Source organism: Microcaecilia unicolor, chromosome 2, assembly GCF_901765095.1.
Source record: "Microcaecilia unicolor chromosome 2, aMicUni1.1, whole genome shotgun sequence".
In the NCBI taxonomy this organism is placed as follows: Eukaryota; Metazoa; Chordata; class Amphibia; order Gymnophiona; family Siphonopidae; genus Microcaecilia; species Microcaecilia unicolor.
In genome coordinates, this window is record NC_044032.1 from 10,470,922 (window position 1) to 10,498,115 (window position 27,194).

Sequence of the window (27,194 nt, forward strand, 5' to 3'; positions counted from 1 at the left end):
GGGACCTCTGATTTTTAACATATTCATAAATGACTTAGAGATGGGGGTAACTAGTGAGGTAATCAAATTTGCCGATGACAGAAAGTTATTCAAAGTAGTCAAATCGCGGGAAGATTGTGAAAAACTACAAGAGGACCTTACGAGGTTGGGAGACTGGGCGTCTAAATGGCAGATGACATTTAGTGTGAACAAGTGCAAAGTGATGCATGTGGGAAAGAGGAACCCAAACTATAACTACGTCATGCAAGGTTCAGCATTGGGAGTCACGGACCGAGAAAGGGATCTAGGTGTCGTTGTTGATGATACGTTGAAAACTTCTGCTCAATGTGCTGCTGCGGCTAGGAAAGCAAATAGAATGTTGGGTATCATTAGGAAAGGGATTGAAAACAAAAATAAGGATATTATTCCGCCGTTGTATCGCTCAATGGTGCGACCGCACCTCAAGTATTGTGTTCAGTTCTGGTCGCCGCACCTCAAAAAAGACATAGTGGAATTGGAAAAGGTGCAGAGAAGGGCGACAAAGATGATACAGGGGATGGGACGACTTCCCTATCAGGATAGGCTGAAGAGGCTGGGGCTCTTCAGCTTGGAGAAAAGGCAGCTGAGGGGAGATATGATAGAGGTTTATAAAATAATGAGTGGAATGGAACGGGTCGATGTGGAGCGTCTATGCTTTCCAAAAATACTAGGACAAGGGGGCATGCGATGAAGCTGCAAAGTGGTAAATTTAAAACGAGTCGGAGGAAATGTTTCTTCACTCAACGCGTAATTAAACTCTGGAATTCGCTGCCGGAAAGGTGGTTAAGCCTTTTAACTTAGCGGACTTCAAAAAAGGGTTGGACGGCTTCCTGGAGGAAAAAGCCATAGAATGTTATTGAATGGACGAGGGAATAATACAGTATTTCTAGGATGGGCGGGACAAATTGCTTGTTCTTTTGGCCGCTGTCGGTGACAGGGTGCTGGGCTTGATGGACCCTTGGCCTGTCCCAGCATGGCGATGCTTATGTACTTATGTACTTATGTGATTAAACTCTGGAATTTGTTTCCAGAGAATGTAGTAAAAGCAGTTAGCTTAGCAGAGTTTTAAAAAGGTTTGTATAACTTCTTAAAGGAAAAGACTTGGGGAAAATCCACTGCTTATTTCTAGGATAATCAAAACAAAAAAAGTAGAGGGTTCTCAGAGAAAAACCACTTCGTGTTAACTAAGGAAGAGTCTCATACAATCACCACGGTCAGTTTCACTTCACTCACTCGGTGAACCCCTGCCCGTGTATATTTTAATCACAGACTCTACTCTCACCCTTCCTACATGTACGAAACCTTTTGTACTGGTATCATTAGCGATATTTATCTATTCTTAACATTACAATAACTATTCGCGTAGGTGGCTGCATGGCACTTATCTGTGTCTGCCGGTGTGCTCATATACCCCGACAGGTGCCTGTTTCGCTCTTCAAGCTTTGTCAAGGAGGAGTCAAAGCACCGGACTGTTTTACTGCTTCCTAATTGCCTCAAGCGGAAAACCGTATTTTCGAAACAAGATGGATGTCCATCTTTCGTTTCAAAAATACCAAGGACGGCCTTGGATTTGAACATCCCAAGCTGAAGAGTAGTAAATCACCGGGACCTGATGGTATTCATCCCAGAGTATTAATAGAACTAAAAAATGAACTTGCGGAGCTACTGTTAGAAATATGCAATCTGTCCCTAAAATCGAGTGTAGTACCGGAAGACTGGAGGGTAGCCAATGTTACTCCGATTTTTAAGAAGGGTTCCAGAGGAGATCCGGGAAATTATAGACCGGTGAGTCTGACGTCGGTGCCGGGCAAGATGGTGGAGGCTATTATTAAGAATAAAATTGCAGAGCATGTACAAAAACATGGACTGATGAGACAAAGTCAGCACGGATTTAGTGAAGGGAAGTCTTGCCTCACCAATCTAATACATTTTTTTGAGGGGGTAAGCAAACATGTGGACAATGGGGAGCCGGTTGATATTGTATATCTGGATTTTCAGAAGGCGTTTGACAAAGTGCCGCACGAAAGACTCCTGAAGAAATTGCAGAGTCATGGAATCGGAGGTAGGGTATTATTATGGATTAAGAACTGGTTGAAAGATAGGAAGCAGAGAGTAGGATTGCGTGGCCAGTATTCTCAGTGGAGGAGGGTAGTTAGTGGGGTCCCGCAGGGGTCTGTGCTGGGTCCGTTGCTTTTTAATGTATTTATAAATGACCTAGAGATGGGAATAACTAGTGAGGTAATTAAATTCGCCGATGACACAAAATTATTCAGGGTCGTCAAGTCGCAGGAGGAATGTGAACAATTACAGGAGGACCTTGCGAGACTGGGAGAATGGGCGTGCAAGTGGCAGATGAAGTTCAATGTTGAGAAGTGCAAAGTGATGCATGTGGGTAAGAGGAACCCGAATTATAGCTACGTCTTGCAAGGTTCCGCGTTAGGAGTTACGGATCAAGAAAGGGATCTGGGTGTCGTCGTCGATGATACGCTGAAACCTTCTGCTCAGTGTGCTGCTGCGGCTAGGAAAGCGAATAGAATGTTGGGTGTTATTAGGAAGGGTATGGAGTCCAGGTGTGCGGATGTTATAATGCCGTTGTATCGCTCCATGGTGCGACCGCACCTGGAGTATTGTGTTCAGTACTGGTCTCCGTATCTCAAAAAAGATATAGTAGAATTGGAAAAGGTACAGCGAAGGGCGACGAAAATGATAGTGGGGATGGGACGACTTTCCTATGAAGAGAGGCTGAGAAGGCTAGGGCTTTTCAGCTTGGAGAAGAGACGGCTGAGGGAAGATATGATAGAAGTGTATAAAATAATGAGTGGAATGGATCGGGTGGATGTGAAGCGACTGTTCACGCTATCCAAAAATACTAGGACTAGAGGGCATGAGTTGAAGCTACAGTGTGGTAAATTTAAAACGAATCGGAGAAAATTTTTCTTCACCCAACGTGTAATTAGACTCTGGAATTCGTTGCCGGAGAACGTGGTACGGGCAGTTAGCTTGACGGAGTTTAAAAAGGGGTTAGATAGATTCCTAAAGGACAAGTCCATAGACCGCTATTAAATGGACTTGGAAAAATTCCGCATTTTTAGGTATAACTTGTCTGGAATGTTTTTACGTTTGGGGAGCGTGCCAGGTGCCCTTGACCTGGATTGGCCACTGTCGGTGACAGGATGCTGGGCTAGATGGACCTTTGGTCTTTCCCAGTATGGCACTACTTATGTACTTATGTACTTATGGACATCTTTGACTTTCGGTGATTTTCGAAACCGAAAACGTCCATAACAAAAACGTTCAAATGCAAGCCATTTGAATGTGGGAGGAGCCAGCATTTCTAGTGCACTGGTCCTCCTGACATGCCAGTTCACCAACCGGGCATCATAGGGGGCATTGCAGTGGACTTCAGAAATTGCTCCCAGGTACATAGCTCCCTTACCGTGTGTGCTGAGCCCCCAACCCACTACCCCCAACCACTACCATAGCCCTTACGGGTGAAGGGGGCACCTAGATGTGGGTACAGTGGGTTTCTGGTGGGTTTTGGAGGGCTCGCTCTTTCCTCCACAAACATAACAGGTAGGGGGGTATGGGTTTTGGATCCGCCTGTCTGAAGTGCACTGCACCCACTAAAACTGCTCCAGGGCCTGCATGCGCTGTCATGGACCTGAGTATGGCATCTGAGGCTGGCACGTAATATTTTTAAAGATGTTTTTTCAGGGTGGGAGGGGGTTAGTGACCACTGGGGGAGTAACGGGAGGTCATCCCCTATTCCCTCCGGTAGTCATCTGGTCATTTCAGGCACCTTTTTGTGCCTTATTTGTAATAAAAACATGTCCAGGTGAAAACGTCCAAGTTACGTCCCTGCTTTTTTCGATTATGGCTCAAAGACGTCCAAGTCTTAGGCACTCCCAAGTCCCGCCTCCGACACGTCTCCTTGAAATTTGGACGTCCTTGCGGCGGACTGCAGTTGGAGACGTCCAAAATCGGGTTTCCATTATACCGATTTGGACGTTTCTGGGAGATGGACGTCTATGTTTCGATTTATGTCAAAAGATGGACGGCCTTCTCTTTTGAAAATGAGTCTGATCGTAACCTATGGACCTTTGTAAGTCTAAGTGGTTTGAAAATGAGCCCAACATTCCATGTTGAACCCCAAAGAACAGCAAGATTCTGGAATCCTAAAGAGTGATGAGATTCCATGTAGAATCTCAGTGTAGCAACATTTCATTCTACAAATCCCAGGGCAAGCAGTTGCTTTCCATGTCTGTCTCAATATCAGACTATGGACTTTTCCTCCAGAAACTTGTCCAAACCTTTTTTAAACCCAGATACGCTAACCGCTGTTACCACCTCCTCCGGCAAAGAGTTCCAGAGCTTAGCTATTTGTTGAGTGAAAAAATATTTCCTCCTATTTGTTTTAAAAGTATCTCCATGTAACTTTATCAAGTGTCCCCTAGTCTTTGTACTTTTGGAACGAGTAGAAAATCGATTTACTTCTGTTCGTTCTACACTAACCATATCTCCCCTCCTCCGTCTCTTTTCCAAGCTGAAGAACCCTAACCTCTTTAGTCTTTCCTCATATGAGAGAATCTTAAGTCCAGTGTGAGCCAAAGATGCTTTACTGCTGTAACACTTAAGGTTGGCTTCTGTTTGACCATATTATTTTTGACTCTTCCCTGGGGTTTTGTACTTTTGTTAGTAAAAATTGATTTGATTTGCTTACTTTATTTATTTTTTGTCTATTAGATTGTAAGCTCTTTGAGCAGGGACTGTCTTTCTTCTATGTTTGTACAGCGCTGCGTATGCCTTGTAGCGCTATAGAAATGCTAAATAGTAGTAGTAGTAGTAGTGGCATACGTAGCTCTATTCTCGGGAGGATGACCTGTAGATATAGGTAGGTTTGAACAGGATGTGTAAAAGGAATGATGCCACTGTTCTTAACCAGTTATAATAAGACTAGTAAAAAAGGCCTGTTTCTGACAGAAATGAAACGGGCGCTAGCAAGGTTTTCCTCGGCTCCCCTGCAGCCACCCATGTCCAGCGACCCTCCTCTCCCCCTGTGCCCACTGCAGCCACCCATATCCAGCGAACCTCCTCTCTCCCCTGCCCCCCCTCCTGCCACCCATGTCCTGCGACCCTCCTCTCTCCCCTGCCCCCCCTCCAGCCACCCATGTCCAGCGACCCCCTGCCCTCCCTCCAGCCACCCATGTCCAGCAACCCTCCTATGGACATGGATCAGCTGTGAGACATGTTTCCCCCCCCCCCCCCCCCCCAGGTTCTGAAGTTGACATCATAATGGCTACGGTGATGTCAGCCTGATCTACAGAGCCTAGCAGACCAACTCGGAATGAGCCACGGTCCCAGGCAGCAAGTCAGAACATTGGAGATGAAAATTATTATAAAGGATGAAAGAAGGTAAAGGTGGTGAGAGATCAGGAATTGTACATAATCACAGTACACTCCCTCCTCCCCACAGCACAACACATGTGATGTCACTTTTACCAGATCCGTTAAGTTCTTGAGCATTGCCAGGTGCGAGTCTCTGTTAATACAGTCGTACATGCTGTCAATCCAGTTTTTAGTTTCATTAGATGCAAAGTAACACTTCCCTTTCCAGGGTCTCCATCCCTCTGGGCAGTATTCATACCACGGACCTGTGTGTAAAAGAGGACAGGAAGAGAAGAGGTGCTCATGTGTCTCAGTGGTAGAGTCACAGCTTCAAATCCTACCATCCACCACCAATCAAAGACATAACATTGCCTCCCTCTGGTGAAACAGTTTCATGAGGGATTCTGTGTTCACATCCCATATTTTCCTTTAGCCCTTTACTATGGGGCCGTTTTACTAAGGCGCGTAGGCACCTACACGCACCCAACGCGCGTCAATTTTGAGTTACAACCTGGCTACCGCATGGCCCTTGCGGTAATTTCATTTTTGACACCACACGCCTGCTACGCGCCCCGGAAAATATTTTTATTTTCTGGCTCACAGGTGGTAATCGCCATTTTATATGCGTAGCCCATTATCGCCCGGTTACCGTGTGAGACCTTACCGCTAGGTCAATGGCTGGTGGTAAGGTGTCAGACCCCAAATGGATGTGTGGCAATTTTCATTTTGCAAATGGGGTCAGGCACTTATTCAAATGGGTTTCTGGGATGGAGTTTCAAAAAGATGGATTCAGAACTCCGCAGCATCCTCTCCCAGGTGCCCTGTATACCGATAAAGGCAGAAAACAGTCATGAAAAACAGTCTGTGTTTAGTTTAAATCTTTGGAAATTGCAGAGTTGGCAAAAGAATTGACACAGTACGGAGAGCAGAAGACTCAGTAATGAAACATGGTATATGCCAGCTAAATATTTGAGCGGTTGAATTGGCAAGGCCCTGTCGTTATTTCAATCCATATTTTAATGAGTTATTTTTAATTAATGATTTTAAATATGCTTTTTTTGTAGTCTCTGGATTGTCTATAAGTTGCCCAAAGTTCGGTGGGCAATTTTGGGTGCAGATCACAGATCCACCTGTAAACTAAGTGACTATTGGCAGTCAGTAGTTACATGCAGATCTTCCCTACACCCCTATTCTATAATCTATGCACCTAACGTATCTCATGCACATCTCCAAAGGGGTTATGGCCTGGGTGGGTCAGGGGGGTTCCCAGAATTTAGGCGCACGGTTCATACTTGCCTAACTGGCAAGTAGTTGGGTGCAAACGTTTGCATCAGCCTTTGGCTGCCGTAAGTGTTTGCGTTCAAGGTTAGCTGTGAAATTGCAGGCTAAGCTAATATTCTATAAAGATAGTTCCAGGCGGAAGGCACCAGGATGATGTGTGCTAACTTTGGATGACCTTTACTGATTCCCCCCTCCCCCCACACACCCTTAGTATAATAGGGCCACGAACAAAAGATAAAGACTTGTAAAGTGTAACTGGTAGGGTTTAAGATGAGAGCCAGCACAACGCAAGAGATTGCTTCTCTATCCTCATCCCCTTTCACTGTCATTTCAGCTTATTTGTCACTTATAAGGGTGGGGGCATTACCTCTCCTCTCCTGTCTTCCCCTTTACCTCTCCTTGTGACCTCTATCTGTTGACCAAACTGCTGTTATCTGTGCCTTTCTCCACTGCTAGATCCATATTGCATGCTTTCCATCTTGCTTAGGGTTACCATACGTCCAGTTTTACCCAGACATGTCCTCTTTTTGAGGACACGGCCGGGCATCGGGCAGGTTTTGCCAGCCTGCCCGTTTGTCCGGATTTGTGGACCAATGGACAGGCTGGCAGGCGGGCATCCTATCCTCCCCTCCTCTCCTTTACCTTAGTGTGGTGTCCTGGTGGTCGAATGACCTCTTCGGGGCAGGAAAGAGCCCCCTCTTTCTTGCCCAGCACGTCTGCAGACTGACTTGCTACTAGCACCATTTCAAAATGGCTGCCGAGAGTTCAAGTGGCGGCCTCACGAGACTTCCGCAGAAGTCTTGCAAGGTCACTCCTTGAACTCTCGGCAGCCATTTTGAATCGGCACTGGGAGCAAGAGAGGTCTACAGCCTGGCAGGACAGAGGGTGCTCTTTCCTGCCCTGAAGAAGCCACTAGACCACCAGGGCACTACAATAAGGTACAGGAGGGGGAGGGCAGGGGGATTGAATGGAGTCATATGGGTGGAGGGAGGCTGGAAAAATTGGAAGGGAGTATACATAGGGGGAGAGACAGGGAATCTGGTTTTCTTTGGGGGGGGGGGAGGTCAAAGTGACAGGGGGCGGGGCAGGGTGTGACAGGGGGTGGGGCATGTTCCTCTTTTTCCTTAAGGCAAATATGGTAACTCTAGTCTTGCTGTACCATGTACCTGGACCAGCTTTCCTGACGTGATAATTCTTTATCTGTCTCCGAGATAAGAGTATAAGAAAAGTCAGGCTGAGTCAGACCAAAATCCATCTGTCTCTGATAGGGGCCGGTTCTGGTCACAAGTACCTGGCAGATCCCTAAAAGTGGATCTGTTTCTTCTTGTTCATTCCTAGGGAGGAGCAGTGCCTCTCCCAAATCTACCTGACTCCCCTGGAACTATTTCCATCTTGATACTGGAGAGGGTCTTCAGACTGAACATAAATTAAGAGTTCTAAGCTGGTACTGGAAGATCCAGTTAATGCTTTGGTCAGTATATAAATATTGAAAATAACTAAATAAATAGCATTTGTTTCTCGGTTATGGCAACTGAGGGAGGCATTATACTGAGACATTCAATACTACTACTACTACTTGTCATTTCTAAAGCGCTACTAGATGTACGCAGCGCTGTACACTTGAACATGAAGAGACAATCCCTGCTCGACAGAGCTTACAATCTAATTAGGACAGACAGACAGCATTGAGTTTCTGGGGTTACGGAGCTGGTGAAAACACTGCTGATCACTTAACCAGCTATGAAGAAATGCGTAAAACTAGCATTGCATTTTATGCGGTTATCTGAACTGGTTAAGTGCTGAGTCCACTGCTGAAACACCTCCAAAATAACTGGTTTTGGTTTAGGTGCTAACAGGGCATTTTTAACATTACTATCCAGTTAAATGCTGCTCAAAATACCCAGTTTGCCCTGGACAAGTGATTTAAACAGTCAGGAGGCTCCCCTGGCCATTTAAAACCTTTTGAATATCGGGCCTTTTGTTTTTATCCCCATCTTTTTAATTGTAAACTACATTGGCGAAGCACCGGGATACATGACAGACTTGATCGACCTACCAACCAGAAACACATCCGCATCAACACGAAAATACCTAAATCTGCACTACCCAAGCTGCAAAGGACTAAAATACAAATCAACTTACGCATCCAGTTTTTCCTACATCAGCACACAACTGTGGAACGCACTACCAAAAGCCTTGAAAACTACGTACGATCACCTACACTTCAGAAAAAAACTAAAAACGCACCTGTTTAAAAAGGCATATCCTCCCCACCCAACATAAATGCCTGAACTCTGCGACACTACAACACTACAGTTCGTAATGGTCATCAAACAACTCTCCCGTTCTTGTCTTTCTTTATGTGGTCCTGCCACATGAACCTTATCCTACCACAACATAACCTTGTATTTGTTTACGCCGGAGTCCACAAACACCTCTCCGGTACTATGTAAGCCACATTGAGCCTGCAAATAGGTGGGGAAATGTGGGGTACAAATGTAACAAATAAATTAATGAATTGGTTTAAAAGGATAGATGATGTATCCAAGAAATTTGGAATTCTCTTCCTAAATCTATCAAGTTTACAGAAGATTACCTAACTTTTAGAAGTCTTCTAAAAACACATTTCAGTCTGACCTTTCTGAATACAAAGAAATGTATTTGAATTTTACCCACACCCTTTCTTAATCTGATTTCCCATCTAGTCCTGCCTAATTATGCTCTCACCTATCCATCCTTAATTATTTGTTTGTCCTTGAAATAGTGTAAATCCCTGGCTACTTACTAAACATGTATTCATTTGCTTCTTGAACTGACTATAAGGCTCTGATTCTGTTCACGTTTCATGGCTGTCATTGCTCTGCAGAACAGTACCTTCATTATGGAGAGAACATCCATTGCTTTCTTCCGAAAGAGTATCTTTTTCTGATAATTCAGCATCTGTACAGGAAGAGAGAAAAGAGAGAGGGGTGGCTTGATATCAGAACCAGAGCTACAGGCACAAGGGACATAAGTACATAAGTATTGCCATACTGGGACAGACCAAATGTCCATCAAGCCCAGCATCCTGTTTCCAACAGTGGCCAATCCAGGTCACAAATACCTGGCAAGATCCAAAAAAAGTACAAAACATTTTATACTACTTATTCCAGAAATAGTGGATTTTCCCCAAGTCCATTTAATAACGGTCTATGGACTTTTCCTTTAGGAAGCCGTCCAAACTTTTTTTAAACTCCGCTAGGCTAACCGCCTTTACCACATTCTCTGCCAACGAATTCCAGTGTTTAATTACACGTTGAGGGAAGAAAATTTTTCTCCGATTCGTTTTAAATTTACTACATTGTAGCTTCATCGCATGCCCCCTAGTCCTAGTATTTTTGGAAAGCATAAACAGACACTTCACATCTACCCATTCAACTCCACTCATTATTTTATAGATGTCTGTCATATCTCCCCTCAGCCGCCTTTTCTCCAAGCTGAAGAGCCCTAGCCACTTTAGCCTTTCCTCATAGGGAAGTCGTCCCATCCCCTTTATCATTTCGTCGCCCTTCTCTGCACCTTTTCTAATTGCACTATATCTTTTTTGAGATGCGGTGACCAGAATTGAACACAATATTCGAGGTGCGGTCTTACCATGGAGAGATACAAAGGCATTATAACATCCTCATTTTTGTTTTCCATTCCTTTCCTAATAATACCTAACATTCTATTTGCTTTCTTAGCCGCAGCAGCACACTGAGCAGAAGGTTTCAACGTATCATCAACAACGACACCTGGATCCCTTTCTTGGTCCGTGACTCCCAACGTGGAGCTTTGCATGACGTAGCTATAATTCGGGTTCCTCTTTCCCACATGCATCACTTTGCACTTGCTCACATTAAACGTCATCTGCCATTTAGACGCCCAGTCTCCCAGTCTCGTACGGTCCTCTTGTAATTTTTCACAATCCTCCTGCGATTTAACGACTGTGAATAACTTTGTGTCATCAGCAAATTTAATTACCTCACCAGTTACTCCCATCTCTAGGTCATTTATAAATATGTTAAAAAGCAGTGATCCCAGCACAGAGCCCTGGGGAACCCCACTAACTATCCTTCTCCATTGAGAATACTGACCATTTAACCCTGTAAAGGGCTAAAATATAAATCCACATACGCGACCAGCTTCTCATACATCAGCACGCAGCTATGGAACGCACTACCGAAGGCCATAAAAACAATGCAAGAACTAACCATCTTCTGAAGGCTAATGAAAACAGATCTCTTCAAGAAGGCATACCATAAACATCCATCTTAAATACTAATTAATAACACTACACACGAGCTATACAAAACCGAACTCTTATCACATGACAGACACCACCACTCTAAACCCTATGTAAAACAAGATCTCTCTACAGTCGATGACCTAATGCAGATTATAATGCAATTTATCACTCTGAAACCTCCAGGCAATACCATAATTATTCTTCTCTACCATGTATATACGCACATGGTATATATATATACCATGATCTATTCCATATATGTTATGTTCCATGTATGTTTTCATGTATGTATGCACCATACGCAACAACCTTTGCAATATGTTATGTTCCATGTATGTTATCATGTATGTATGCACCATATGCAATAACCTTTGCTATTCTACTACCCGAAATGGCATCTGCCTTTATGGCAAATGTAAGCCACATTGAACCTGCAAATTGGTGGGAAAATGTGGGATACAAATGCTACAAATAATAACAATAATAATACTCTCTCTCTCTCTCCACTGCAACTGTCCCTGACACCTTCAAGCACGCCGTAGTCACACCTCTCCTCAAAAAAACATCACTTGACCCTACCAGTCCCTCCAACTACCGCCCCATCTCCCTCCTACCCTTCCTCTCCAAAATATTTGAGCGTGCTGTTCACATCCGCTGCCTTGATTTTCTCTCCTCTCATGCCATCCTCGATCCGCTTCAATCCGGTTTTCGCCCTGTACACTCGACAGAAATGGCACTCTCTGAAGTCTGTAATGACCTGTTCCTTACCAAATCCAGAGGCCACTACTCCATCCTCATCCTCCTCGATCTATCCGCTGCTTTTGATACCATCAATCATGATTTACTTCTTGCCACACTGTCCTCATTTGGGTTCCAGGGTTCTGTCCTCTCCTGGTTCTCCTCCTATCTCTCCCACCGCACCTTCAGAGTACACTCTCATGGATCTTCCTCCACCCCCATCCCGCTGTCTGTTGGAGTTCCCCAGGGATCTGTCCTTGGACCCCTTCTTTTTTCAATCTACACCTCTTCCCTGGGCTCACTGATCTCATCTCATGGTTTCCAGTATCATCTTTATGCTGATGACACCCAGCTATATCTCTCCACACCAGACATCACCGCGGAGACCCAGGCCAAGGTATCGGCCTGCTTATCCGACATTGCTGCATGGATGTCCAACCGCTACCTGAAACTGAACATGTCCAAGACCGAGCTTATCATCTTTCCACCAAAGCCCACTTCTCCTCTTCCTCCACTCTCTATCTCAGTTGATGGCACCCTCATCCTCTTCATTTCATCTGCCCGCAACCTCGGAGTCATCTTCGACTCCTCCCTCTCCTTCTCTGCGCATATCCAGCAGATAGCCAAGACCTGTCGCTTCTTTCTCTTTAACATCAGCAAAATTCGCCCTTTCCTCTCTGAGCACACCACCCGTACTCTCATCCACGCTCTCATTACCTCTCGCCTTGACTACTGCAACCTACTTCTTACTGGCCTCCCACTTAGCCATCTATCCCCCCTTCAATCTGTTCAGAACTCTGCTGCACGTCTTATATTCCGCCTGAACCGATATACTCATATCACCCCTCTTCTCAGGTCACTTCACTGGCTTCCAATCAGATACCGCATAGTTCAAGCTTCTCCTTCTTACCTACAAATGCACTCAGTCTGCAGCCCCTCATTACCTCTCTACCCTCATTTCCCCTTACGTTCCCGCCCGTAACCTCCGCTCACAGGACAAATCCCTCCTCTCAGTACCCTTCTCCACCACCGCCAACTCCAGGCTCCGCTCATTCTGCCTCGCATCACCCTATGCTTGGAATAAACTTCCTGAGCCCTTACGCCAAGCCCCCTCCCTACCCATCTTCAAATCCTTGCTCAAAGCCCACCTCTTCAATGTTGCTTTCGGCACCTAACCTTTATACCTTTCAGGAAATCTAGACTGCCCCAATTTGACTGCCCCTATTTGACTGACTGTACATTTGTCCTTTAGATTGTAAGCTCCTTTGAGCAGGGACTGTCCTTCTATGTTAAATTGTACAGCGCTGCGTAACCCTAGTAGCGCTTTAGAAATGTCAAGTAGTAGTAGTAGTAGTGTTTTCTACCTTATAACCAGTTTTTAGTCCACAATAGGACACTACCTCCTATCCTATGACTCTCCAATTTTCTCTGGAGTCTTTCATGAGGTACTTTGTCAAACGCCTTCTGAAAATCCAGATACACAATATCAACCGGCTCGCCTTTATCCACATGTTTGTTCACCCCTTCAAAGATATGCAATAGATTGGTGACGCAAGATTTCCCTTCACTAAATCCATGTTGGCTTTGTCTCATTAATCAATTCTTTTGAATATGCTCTGTAATTTTGTTCTTTATAATAGTCTCCAGGAGATTTCAATTTGTCAAGTTGCCTCATTACATCCTCTAGGTCTATAGAGATTTCATTCAGTTTCTCCGACTTGTCATCTTTGAATACCATTTCTGGCATCGGTATCTCTCCCAGATAGCGGAGAGATTAATTTAATCTCTCCGCTATGGCTTTGCCTTCCCTGATCGCCCCTTGTACTCCTTGGTCATCTAGTGGTCCAACCGATTCTTTTGCCGGTTTCATGCTTTGAATATACCTAAAAAAATTTTTACTATGTGTTTTTGCCTCCAACACAATCTTTTTTTCGAAGTCCCTCTTAGCCTTCCTTATCAGCGCTTTGCATTTGACTTGCCATTCCTTATGCTGTTTCTTATTATTTTCAGTTGGTTCCTTCTTCCATTTTCTGAAGGATTTTCTTTTAGCTCTAATAGCTTTCTTCACTTCACTTTTTAACCATGCCAGCTGTCGTTTGGTCTTCTGTCCTCCATTTTTAATATGCAGAATATATTTGGCCTGGGCTTCCAGGATGTTGTTTTTGAACAGCATCAACGCCTGATGTACATTTTTTACCTTCGAAGCCGCTCTAGTCCTAGAGGTGACAGGTATCCCTCTGTCTACCCCCATCTATTCTAAACCTAGAGGTGACAGGCTCGGCATATCTACTATAACTACTACTATAAATCACTTCTATAGCGCTACCAGTCATACGCAGCGCTTTACAATTGAACATGAAGAAGACAGTCCCTGCTCAAAAGAGCTTACAATCTAAATCTCAGTCCATCCCCTGAACCCTCCAGTCCTGGAGGTAACGGGCTCTGTATCCCTGTATACAGCCCATGACCTCTCCAGTCCTAGAGGTAACAGGCTCTTTATCCATCCCATGAACTCTCGTCCTAGAGGTAACAGACTGTGTATCCATCCCATGAACCCTACAGTTGACAAGGTCTGTATCTATCTGTCTGTCCCCTGAACCCTCCAGTCCTACTTGTGACAAGCTCTGTATCCCTGTATCCATCCCTTGAACTCTCCAGTCCTAGAGGTAACAGACTGTGTATCTATCCCATGAACCCTACAGTTGACAAAGTCTGTATCTGTCTATCCCTTTAGCCCTCCAGTCCTACATGCGACAGGCTATATATCCTTGTGTCCATCCCGTGACCCCTCCAATCCTACAGATCGACAAGCTCTGTATCCCTGTGTCCATCCCCTGAGCTGTCCAGTCCTAGAGGCGACTGTCATTTTTCTCTTGCTATGTGAGATGAAATCAAAGGAAAATGCTCTTTACTTACAGAGAACCCCAAGTGTTACTGACAGGATCAGGAGGAAAATGCACAGGATTACAAGAAGAATTATTGCACAAGTGAAAATTGATGATCTACGTTGTATAGCTGAAAAGAGAGAAGAGATTGAAGAAAATTATTTTGTTTGATTTAGTGGGATTTATTAACCATCTTTTGAAGAGATTCACCCAAGGCAGGGTACAGCTTGACGTAAAACTTAGCATAACAATACAAAATATAAGCATAAATACAATCTGAGGGGTAAACTTGGAGACAGCAGATTGAATCCTATTAGTAGGACTAACATGATCCAGTATCAGAAATAGCAATCATAGAAGTGGAGTGGAGGAGTGGCCCAGTGGTTAGAGCAGCAGTCTTGACATCCAGAGGCACCTGGTTCAAAACCCACCACTAAACCCTCCATTGCTTCAAGTGCAAAATTAGATTATGAGCCCTCCAGGGATGGGGAAGTACCCAGTGCATTTGAATGTAACTCACCTTGAGCTACTACTGAAAAAAGGTGTAAACAAAATCTAAATATAACAGAGACATGAGAAATGTAATCAGAAGATGAATGGAAGAACATAGATATGATAATAATGATGTTAGCACAGTACAAATGGAACCCCTTAACAGGCACTAGAACATTCAAATAACGTAGAGTTGGTGTTGACTCAAGGGATTGAGGGGCCCTAGTACATAAGTAATGCCATACTGGGAAAAGACCAAGGGTCCATCGAGCCCAGCATCCTGTCCACGACAGCGGCCAATCCAGGCCAAGGGCACCTGGCAAGCTTCCCAAACGTACAAACATTCTATACATGTTATTCCTGGAATTGTGGATGTTTCCCAAGTCCATTTAGTAGCAGTTTATGGACTTGTCCTTTAGGAAACCGTCCAACCCCTTTTTAAACTCTGCTAAGCTAACCGCCTTCACCACTTTCTCCGGCAACAAATTCCAGAGTTTAATTTTACTTTGGGTGAAGAAAAACTTTCTCCGATTTGTTTTAAATTTACTACACTGTAGTTTCATCGCATGCCCCCTAGTCCTAGTATTTTTGGAAAGCGTGAACAGATGCTTCACATCCACCTGTTCCACTCCACTCATTATTTTATATACCTCTATCATGTCTCCCCTCAGCCGTCTCTTCTCCAAGCTGAATAGCCCTAGCCTCCTTAATCTTTCTTCATAGGGAAGTCGTCCCATCCCCGCTATCATTTTAGTCGCCCTTCGCTGCACCTTTTCCAATTCTACTATATCTTTCTTGAGATGCGGCGACCAGAATTGAACACAATACTCGGTGCGGTCGCACCATGGAGCTATACAACGGCATTATAACATCCTCACACCTGTCTTCCATACCTTTCCTAATAATACCCAACATTCTATTCGCTTTCCTAACCGCAGCAGCACACTGAGCAGAAGGTTTCAGCGTGTTATCGACGACGACACCCAGATCCCTTTCTTGGTCTGTAACTCCTAACGTGGAACCTTGCATGACGTAGCTATAATTCGGGTTCTTTTTTCCCACATGCATCACCTTGCACTTGCTCACATTAAACGTCATCTGCCATTTAGTCGCCCAGTCTCCCAGTCTCGTAAGGTCCTCTTGTAATTTTTCACAATCCTGTCGCGATTTAACAACTTTGAATAACTTTGTGTCATCAGCAAATTTAATTACCTCGCTAGTTACTCCCATCTCTAAATCATTTATAAATATATTAAAAAGCAGCGGGTCCTAGCACAGACCCCTGAGGAACCCCACTAACTACCCTTCTCCATTGAGAATACTGCCCATTTAACCCAACTCTCTGTTTCCTATCCTTCAACCAGTTTTTAATCCACAATAGGACCCTCCAATTTCCTCTGTAGCCTTTCATGAGGTACCTTGTCAAACGCCTTTTGAAAATCCAGATACACAATATCAACTGGTTCCCCTTTGTCCACAGTTGCTCTGGTTTCAGCTTCAGCTCTACCTGCTCTTTTACAGCAGAGATCTCATGATCCTTTCACCACTGTCTCCTCCGGCACCAGCAAGAGATAGTACCTGTGCTTGCATTAAAACCTGCAGCAATGCGAGGGGCTGTGCTGACAGGAGAGCATAATGGTAACAGCAAAACAGGCTCTTGCAGATGTGAGAGATGAGCTGCTGATGCAGTAAACGGTCCACTCGTCATCCTAAATTTATTACCTCAAAACCACAAAGTCACATGTCACACTCTGAGATCTCCTTGCCCTGCTGACGTGCAGTATGTATATTCCTGAAAGCTGTGATCACTCATTCCTAATGAAACTCCAAGCAAGCACAAATCCCCATGGTGCTACATAGGCATCACTAACACTAACTTGTGCAAGACAAATACATTTATTGTATGGAGAAGCGCTACCCTTCTCCTTCATAAATTATCCAGATGTTATAAACACCATACACAATACCACTGCCCGTCCAGCTTCTCTCCTTCATCCATTATCCAGATGTTACAAACACTTTACACAGCAGCACTCCCCTCCAGCCTCGCTCCTTCATAAATTATCCAGATGTTATAAACACCATACACAATACCACTGCCCCTCCAGCTTCTCTCCTTCATCCATTATCCAGATGTTGCAAACACTTTACACAGCAGCACTCCCCTCCAGCCTCGCTCCTTCATAAATTATCCAGATGTTATAAACACCATACACAATACCACTGCCCGTCCAGCTTCTCTCCTTCATCCATTATCCAGATGTTACAAACACTTTACACAGCAGCACTCCCCTCCAGCCTCGCTCCTTCATAAATTATCCAGATGTTATAAACACCATACACAATACCACTGCCCCTCCAGCTTCTCTCCTTCATCCATTATCCAGATGTTGCAAACACTTTACACAGCAGCACTCCCCTCCAGCCTCGCTCCTTCATAAATTATCCAGATGTTATAAACACCATACACAATACCACTGCCCCTCCAGCTTCTCTCCTTCATCCATTATCCAGATGTTGCAAACACTTTACACAGCAGCACTCCCCTCCAGCCTCGCTCCTTCATAAATTATCCAGATGTTATAAACACCATACACAATACCACTGCCCCTCCAGCTTCTCTCCTTCATCCATTATCCAGATGTTGCAAACACTTTACACAGCAGCACTCCCCTCCAGCCTCGCTCCTTCATAAATTATCCAGATGTTATAAACACCATACACAATACCACTGCCCCTCCAGCTTCTCTCCTTCATCCATTATCCAGATGTTACAAACACTTTACACAGCAGCACTCCCCTCCAGCCTCGCTCCTTCATAAATTATCCAGATGTTATAAACACCATACACAATACCACTGCCCCTCCAGCCTCTCTCCTTCATCCATTATCCAGATGTTGTAAACACCATACACAATACCACTGCCCCTCCAGCCTCTCTCCTTCATCCATTATCCAGATGTTGTAAACACCTTACCCAGCAGCACTGCCCCTCCAGATTCTCTCCTTCATCCATTATCCAGATGTTACAAACACTTTACACAGCAGCACCCCCCTCCAGCCTCTTTCCATCCATTATCCAGATGTTACAAACACTTTACACAGCAGCACTCCCCTCCAGCCTCTCTCCTTCATAAATTATCCACATGTTATAAACAGCATACACAACAGCACTGCTCCAGTCTCTCTACTTTATCCATTATCCAGATGTTTTTTAAACAATTTTTTTATTTATAACCATTTAAATTTTTACAAGCGATAAAACAACTTGCCGGAAATACAGAGAAAGTAATATATAGGAATTATTTCAGTCAGGTAATTCTATTCTCTTCCTTAGGACCACTAAATAGGGAGAGTGAAACAAGACAAGGAGATAATTGAACAGTAAACAGAATAAAAGTGGCATTAACCTGGTTATCCCCAGATATTACTCGTCTAATTCATTATTCCACATTGATCATCTGGTTGGCTTCTTCAAGGCCAATACAGTGGGTGAATAGTCAAATCATTTCATTGAAAACATACTTATTGTCCAATATTAGTTAGAAGTAATACATCTAATTACATTCTTTCTCTTTTAAAAACCAGAAGTTATTTAACAATACATATACTTAAGTCTCTAATGGAGGAGTGGCCTAGTGGTTAGGGTGGTGGACTTTGGTCCTGAGGAACTGAGTTTGATTCCTGGCACAGGCAGCTCCTTGTGACTCTGGGCAAGTCACTTAACCCTCCATTGCCTGCTGCATTGAGCCTGCAATGAGTGGGAAAGCGCAGGGTACAAATGTAACTAAAATAAATAAAATAAAATCCCACTGATTAAAGTAATCCCAGTTTTCACAGGCTTCAATCCTTTTTAAAGTAATAATTGAGGAAATATTTCTTATCCAGATGTTTTAAACACCATACACAACAGCACCGCCCCTCCAGCCTCTCTACTTTATCCATTATCCAGATGTTACAAACACACTATACAGCAGCACTGCCCCTCAGCCTCTCGCCTTTATCCAATATCCAGATGTTGTTATGCAATAGCACTGCCTCTCCAGCCTCTCCTCTCTCCATTATCCAGATGTTACAAACACATACAGCAGCACTGCCCTTCCAGCCTCTCTCATTTATCCATTATCCAGATGTTGTAAACACCTTGCGCAGCAGCACTGCCCTTCCAGCCTCTCTCCTTTATCCAATATCCAGATGTTGTTACGCAACAGTACTGCCTCTCCAGCCTCTCTATCCATTATCCAGATGCTACACACACATTATACAGCAGCACTGCCCTTCCAGCCCCTCTTTTATCCAGTACCCAGATGTTGTAAACACCTTACGCAGCAGCACTGTCCCTTCAACGTCTCTCCATCCATTATCCAGATGTTGTAAACACCTTGCGCAGCAGCACTGCCCCTCCAGCCTCTCTCCTTTATTCAATATCCAGATGTTACAAACATTTTACACAGCAGCACTGCCCCTCCAGCCTCTCTCCTTCATCCATTATCCAGATGTTACAAACACACTATACAGCAGCACTGCCCCTCAGCCTCTCGCCTTTATCCAATATCCAGATGTTGTTATGCAATAGCACTGCCTCTCCAGCCTCTCCTCTCTCCATTATCCAGATGTTACAAACACATACAGCAGCACTGCCCTTCCAGCCTCTCTCATTTATCCATTATCCAGATGTTGTAAACACCTTGCGCAGCAGCACTGCCCTTCCAGCCTCTCTCCTTTATCCAATATCCAGATGTTGTTACGCAACAGTACTGCCTCTCCAGCCTCTCTATCCATTATCCAGATGTTACACACACATTATACAGCAGCACTGCCCTTCCAGCCTCTCTTTTATCCAGTACCCAGATGTTGTAAACACCTTACGCAGCAGCACTGTCCCTTCAACGTCTCTCCATCCATTATCCAGATGTTGTAAACACCTTGCGCAGCAGCACTGCCCCTCCAGCCTCTCTCCTTTATTCAATATCCAGACGTTACAAACATTTTACACAGCAGCACTGCCCCTCCAGCCTCTCTCCTTCATCCATTATCCAGATGTTACAAACACACTATACAGCAGCACTGCCCTCAGCCTCTCGCCTTTATCCAATATCCAGATGTTGTTATGCAATAGCACTGCCTCTCCAGCCTCTCCTCTCTCCATTATCCAGATGTTACAAACACATACAGCAGCACTGCCCTTCCAGCCTCTCTCATTTATCCATTATCCAGATGTTGTAAACACCTTACGCAGCAGCACTGTCCCTTCAACGTCTCTCCTTCATCCGTTATGCAGATGTTGTAAACACCTTGCGCAGCAGCACTGCCCCTCCAGCCTCTCTCCTTCATCCATTATCCAGATGTTACAAACACACTATACAGCAGCACTGCCCCTCAGCCTCTCGCCTTTATCCAATATCCAGATGTTGTAAACACCTTGCGCAGCAGCACTGCCCCTCCAGCCTCTCTCCTTTATTCAATATCCAGATGTTGTAAACACCTTGCGCAGCAGCACTGCCCCTCCAGCCTCTCTCCTCCATCCATTATCCAGATGTTACAAACACATTATACAGTAGCACTGCACCTTCAGTTTCTGTCTTTCATGAATTATAATGATGTTATACTACTACTACTACTACTTATACAACATTACAGCTGTCCACTCCCTCCCTTTTTTTTCTCCTATTGCCCACAGGTATTTTCCAGATCTAATGAGCATACTTTACACAGCTGTAGTCCTATTATAGCAGAGTTAATAAGCCTAAGTGAAAGGTTTAGAGAAGTTGTTTAAATTTTACCTGTTCTTTTGTCCAGTTGCTCATCATTATGGAAGTCTGTTTCTGAAAAAAAGATGTTAATTAGAAAACGGTATTTACGGTTTTGCATGCTAGTGTAGTAGATACCTCGGATATGATGGTTACAGCTCTGTGATAACATAGTAACATAGTAGATGACAGCAGATAAAGACCTGTACCGTCCATCCAGTCTTACCAACAGATATTCTCATTACATACTTATACCTGATCTTGATTTGTCCTTCCCTTTTCAGGGCACAGACTGTAGACGTCTGCCCGGCACTGTCCTTGTTCTAAAATTTGTCATCGAAGCCCCTGAAAAGCTCCACTCCAGCTGATCCAAATCTATTCAGCCGCAATCAGGGCACAGACAGCAGAAGTCTGCCCTGATTGATAAGTCAAGGTTACCTTCGCAAGGTTGGGTTCTCGTCCCTGGATCAATTTCTAGCATGCTGGCCTGAGCCCCAGTTTCTGGTGGAGACTCTGTGCCAGTCCTGGCCTGTGTCATTTATGGGGCAATTCAAGAAAGGAAGCTAAATGTAAGGTTCCAAAAATCGGGGTGCTCATTGGGCCATCTAATCTGTTACAGAAAGCTAGCATTACATCCACAGGAAGGTCAGGCCTGTGGCTGTTGTAATGTTGGCAGTAAACGTGGCCGTTGTGTGCATAAAATCAAGCATTCTATAAATCACGCACAAGGTTAGTCGGAACCCCCCTGACGTGGCCATTCCCATCCCACGTTAATGCACCCTTTAGAGACGTTAGAGGCCCACTTTACAGAATAGGGGTGTTAGTTTCATGCACAGCTGCTAATTAGTGCTTGTTAAAGTCAATTATTGATACTTGTCTACAATTAAGTGCCTAATTAGCACCAATTATCTAAGTATGTTACTCACGTAACCCTATTCTATAAGTGAGTGCACAATTTTGTACCTACCTTTAGATGCCATTTATACAATTTGGGGGTTAATGTATTTATTTCTGTGAACTCTTCTAGAGTGCTTTTGCAGTGGATCAATCAAGTATGATATATATATCCTAATAAATAAATAAATACAACTAACACTTTTTTTAAAGAAATTCACTCAAGGCCGTGTAAAACAAAATCAACTTGGTCTCCAACCATCAAAACACATAAGTACATAAGTATTGCCATACTGAGACAGACCGAAAGTCCATCAAGCCCAGCATCCTGTTTCCAACAGTGGCCAATCCAGGTCACAAGTACCTGACAAGATCCCAAAACAGTACAATACATTTTATGCTGCATATTCTAGAAATAATCAGTGGATTTTCCCCAAGTCTATTTAATAATGGTCCGTGAACTTTTCCTTTAGGAAGCCGTCCAAACCTTTTTTAAACCTTGCTAAGCTAACTGCTTTTACTACATTCTCTGACAGCGAATTCCAGATTTTAATTACATGTTGAGTGAAGACATATTTTCTCAAATTTGTTTTAAATTTACTACTTTCTAGCTTCATTGCGTGCCCCGCTAGACCTAGTATTTTTGGAAAAAGTAAACAAGCAATTCACATCAACCCATTCCACTCCATCCATTATTTTATAGACCTCTATCATATTTCCCCTCAGCCATCTTTTCTCCAAGCTGAAGAGCCCTAGATGCTTCAGCCTTTCCTCATAGGGAAGTCGTTCCATCCCCTTTATCATTTTCGTCGCCCTTCTCTGCACCTTTTCTAATTCCACTATATCTTTTTTGAGATGTGGCGACCAGCATTGAACGCAGTTGTCGTAAGGCAGTTGTTCATATGTCTTATCACAACACTGTGGAGAAGGGTGGGAGTGGAGAATGGGACTTCCCAAGGTATTAATTAGCTGAATGACATCTGCATAATTATGACTAATACAACTAAATGATTGAATGATTCTCCCTAAAGCTTAAATATAATTTAGAAAGCAAGAGAGACAGGGAGAAGGACCCTTCCCTAGATACTGAAAGGGTCCCTAGTATACATATACATTGTACCCTCCTTCACAGAAGACAGGATTACAGCTCCCAGCATGCATTATAATTAGGGGTGGACAACAATTAAAAATTTTAATCACGCTTACTCATGCGATGTATTTTGGGGCACATGCTTTTCAATTTTTTTTTTATGTTGACACAAACACCCTTTTGAACAAATGCTCAGTGTGGCTAATTATTCTCCACAACATGCTAATCAAATAGGGGTGGGCAACAATTAAAAATTTTAATCAAAATTAATTGTGGTATTAAAAGTTTTAATCACATGATTAGTTGCACCTCTGGGCTGGATGGCTTGGTACTGGTTAATTTCCACTGCATGGAAATTTTTTAAACCTGTTGGATATAATGAAAAGTTGCAGACACACACTTCCTTCCCACAGCACAAAGGAATCCTGTGCCGAAGGAATGGATCCTCAGGAGCTTAGTCAAGATCAGGAGGCGGGGCTGGTGGTTGGGAGGCGGGGGTAGTGCTGGGCAGACTTATACGGTCTGTGCCAGGGCTGGCGGTTGGGAGGCGGGGATAGTGCTCGGCAGACTTATACGGTCTGTGCCAGAGCCGGTGGTGGGAGGCAGGGATAGTGCTGGGCAGACTTATACGGTCTGTGCCAGAACCGGTGGTGGGAGGCGGGGCTGGTGGTTGGGAGGCGGGGATAGTGCTGGCCAGACTTATACGGTCTGTGCCAGAACCGGTGGTTGGGAGACAGGGCTGGTGGTTGGGAGGCAGGGATAGTGCTCGGCAGACTTATACGGTCTGTGCCAGAACCAGTGGTGGGAGGCGGGGCTGGTGGTTGGGAGGCGGGGATAGTGCTGGCCAGACTTATACGGTCTGTGCCAGAACCGGTGGTTGGGAGACAGGGCTGGTGGTTGGGAGGTGGGGATAGTGCTGGGCAGACTTATACGGTCTGTGCCAGAGCCAGTGGTGGGAAGCGGGACTGGTGGTTGGGAGGCGGGGGTAGTGCTGGGCAGACTTATACGGTCTGTGCCAGAGCCGGTGGTGGGAGGCGGGGCTGGTGGTTGGGAGGCGGGGATAGTGCTGGCCAGACTTATACGGTCTGTGCCAGAACCGGTGGTTGGGAGACAGGGCTGGTGGTTGGGAGGCAGGGATAGTGCTCGGCAGACTTATACGGTCTGTGTCAGAGCCGGTGGTTGGGAGGCGGGGCTGGTGGTTGGGAGGCGGGGATAGTGCTGGGCAGACTTGTACGGTCTGTGCCAGAGCCGGTGGTTGGGAGGCGGGGCTGGTGGTTGGGAGGCGAGGATAGAGCTGGGCAGACTTGTACGGTCTGTGCCAGAGCCGGTGGTTGGGAGGCGGGGCTGGTGGTTGGGAGGCAAGGATAGAGCTGGGCAGACTTATACGGTCTGTGCCAGAGCCAGTGGTTGGGAGGCGGGGCTGGTGGTTGGGAGGTGGGGATAGTGCTGGGCAGACTTATACAGTCTGTGCCCTGAAGAGCACAGGTACAAATCAAAGTAGAGTATACACAAAAAGTAGCAAATATGAGTTATCTTGTTGGGCAGACTGGATGGACCGTGCAGGTCTTTTTCTGCCGTCATCTACTATGTTACTATGTTACATTGCTCCCCTTCCCCTCCATACAGGTACCCACCTTTCTCCTCTCCTGCTGCATCCTTCCCCTTCATCTCCCCTTCTGCTGTTAAATCTGTTACCCCTGACACACAGACACCCATTTCTCTCTTCTCCTGTTGCTGACCACCCCAGTGCACAAGTCCAGCATCCCCCCACCCCCACACATTTATCTGGCTCTTCATCGGCTACTTGTAACTGACACTGATGAATTCCCTCTGCTCTGTTATGCCAAGGTGAAATAGGACAGGCAGGGGAGAGAAAGTAATGCTGGACACCAGACAACAGTTAAAAATTTTGATCATGATTAAAAAATTTAACCGTTGGTAAAATAAAAAAAAAAATGAATCGCATTAATAGTGCACTAAATGTCCATCCCTAATTATAATGGAGTCCCTAAAGCTCAGGATGGACTGAGGGTCTCCAGATCACCGATCTCTGACCATGGCAATTGTAATCATTGTGATCTGCTTATCAGCATGTCCACACACACACACACGCAGACAGGTCTGGGTCTGATAATCTTTGATCCATATATGTCTTACTGTTCTTAAAGGTTTGTGTTTGAAAGTACAAATGTTTATTTTATGTTTTTTATGTATGTATATTTTAACCGCTGAGAACTTTTGGATTATGCAGTATAGAAATGTTTTAATAAATACGCAGTCAATACACACAGTTGGTACACACACACACACATACAAAGATACATGCACACAGTTAGTACACACACAGATACACGTCAGTACACAGACACACACACATAGAATCGGTAGATCCTTCTGTATAACACACAATGGTTATTTTTGTTACCTGGCACCTTCTGAGGATTAGCTGTTGGACATTTCCCTGTATCTCGGAGAGTGGAGGGGAAGCTCAGCTCTGCATATGTTACCTCTCCAGCCATTATGAGTGCTTTGGAAGACATCCCTTTCTGGGTGCAAACTTTAGAAGTGAACTTGACAGAGGAAACTCATCACACTAGTCTCTGTCGCATGTCGCATGAGAAAGCAGCCGTTCCTCTCCTGAAACCTAACCAACAGTACAGCACATTCTTGCAAAACTCAAATAGGGAAGGAAGAACCCATTCGACTACATTTACAGTCAAAGGACTGTGGGTTTTTTTTTTTTTCTCAAACCTACAACAAACATGTAGGAAGTCTGAGGTCTGGTAAACTGGAGAGATGAGGGACAAATTTCCCCAGATGCAGAGCTGTCCCCTGCCTTTGTTCCTTGCACAAATAGTGTTGTCTCCAGATAGAGGTGTATTCAGGGAAGAAAGTAACCTGAAGGGACATTTCCATAAGTCCTACCCAGCCCCAGAATGGCCTTTGCATTTTCCACTGGTGACACTGGCGTGCACCTTTCTGCACTATAACCAGGCTTATAGCGGGAGTCATAGGAAGGGATTTTGCAGCTCAGGTCATTTCCATATTTTCTCTAGTCCTCCCTGTAAACTGTAAGGTAAAAATAAACACCAGAAGACTCAGGTTGAAAGCCCCACCCTGTTCAATCTCTAAATCACTGATCTTCCCTCAGTACTGGAGAGATCCTCAGACCTAGAGCAGAAACTCGATGATCAGAAGCAAGCATGTGCCTGTACTAGCACTCATGTTTGCTCCCATCCCATGATAAGAACCAGCAAGCGCGTGAAACAATGAGCTCGCCGGCTATGACTGCAAGCAGCATGCAAATGCATGCAAAACAGGGCATTACCTATTCCTTCCCTATGCTCAGTGCACAGCGCACCAAGCATTGTGACTGCTCCTGCAGCAAACTCTACGCCAGCTCGGAGCTCGCATTTGGGTTTGCGGAGGAATGGGGAGCCCTGTCCAGCATGCATTTCCATGCTTACAGCCCCCCTAACCTCCCCGGACAATATTTCCTGGTGGCCCATTGTCTTCTCCAGACCCTTCCCCCCCTGACACAAGGGCACAAGGGGGCTGGAGGTCTGGTGGACCCCTTACCCTCCTGATACCAAAGAACTGTCCCTGGTGGACCAGTGAGCAACCCTACCCCCACCCTGGTGGCCTAGTGCCTCCCAACCCCCCCCCCCCCCAGTTACTTTAGAAGGGAGAAGGAAGTAGCATTCCCTCCTCCTAGGGTGCCACCTTCAAAAAGGTGGTGCCCTGCCCAGTGAATGTTGGGATACACTGGGTGGGACTTCAATACCATGTAAGGGAAAAATTTGCAGCAGGATTAAGTACCCAACTAAGATATATGTTATTTGAGAGGAGGTTATAACTGCATCCTGTTGACAATGCCCTCATCCTCCCCGTCTCTTCAGCCCGCAATCTCGGAGTCATTTTCGACTCCTCCCTCTCCTTCTCTGCCCATATCCAGCAGACAGCTAAGACCTGTCGCTTCTTCCGCTATAATATTAGCAAAATTCGCCCATTTCTTTCTGAACAGACCACCCGAACTCTCGTCCACTCACTCGTTACCTCTCGTCTTGACTATTGCAACCTTCTCCTCGCTGGCCTCCCGCTTAGCCACCTATCTCCGCCGCACGTCTTATCTACCGCGTGAACCGATACTCTCATATCACCCCTCTCCTCAAGTCGCTTCACTGGCTCCCGATCCACTACCGTATACAATTCAAGCTTCTCCTACTGACCTTCAAGTGCACTCAATCTGCAGCCCCCCATTACCTCTCTACCCTCCTCTCCCCGTATGTTCCCACCCGTAACCTCCGCTCTCAGGACAAATCACTCCTATCTGTACCCTTCTCCACCACCGCTAACTCCAGACTCCGCCCCTTCTGCCTCGCCTCACCTTATGC

The 27,194-nt window shown here is 45.1% G+C and overlaps 1 protein-coding gene across 3 annotated transcripts in view; it reads right to left on the reverse strand.

The window, feature by feature from the left end:
• LOC115461805 (C-type lectin domain family 2 member E-like) overlaps nucleotides 1-25,420 on the reverse strand; it is a 38,502-nt gene extending 13,082 nt beyond the window's left edge. The window contains exons 1-5 of one of the 3 annotated variants that reach the window (XM_030191849.1): nucleotides 25,226-25,420; nucleotides 20,850-20,885; nucleotides 14,606-14,704; nucleotides 9,559-9,624; nucleotides 5,518-5,669 (exon numbers count right to left, since the gene is read on the reverse strand). In XM_030191849.1, coding sequence (XP_030047709.1) covers nucleotides 5,518-5,669; nucleotides 9,559-9,624; nucleotides 14,606-14,704; nucleotides 20,850-20,885; nucleotides 25,226-25,340 — 468 coding nt within the window. In that variant the 5' untranslated portion in view covers nucleotides 25,341-25,420. Of the gene's footprint in view, nucleotides 1-5,517; nucleotides 5,670-9,558; nucleotides 9,625-14,605; nucleotides 14,705-20,849; nucleotides 20,892-25,225 lie in introns of all 3 variants that reach the window. The other 2 variants (XM_030191848.1, XM_030191850.1) reach the window with 2 other exon arrangements.
• Nucleotides 25,421-27,194: the final 1,774 nt, after the last annotated feature.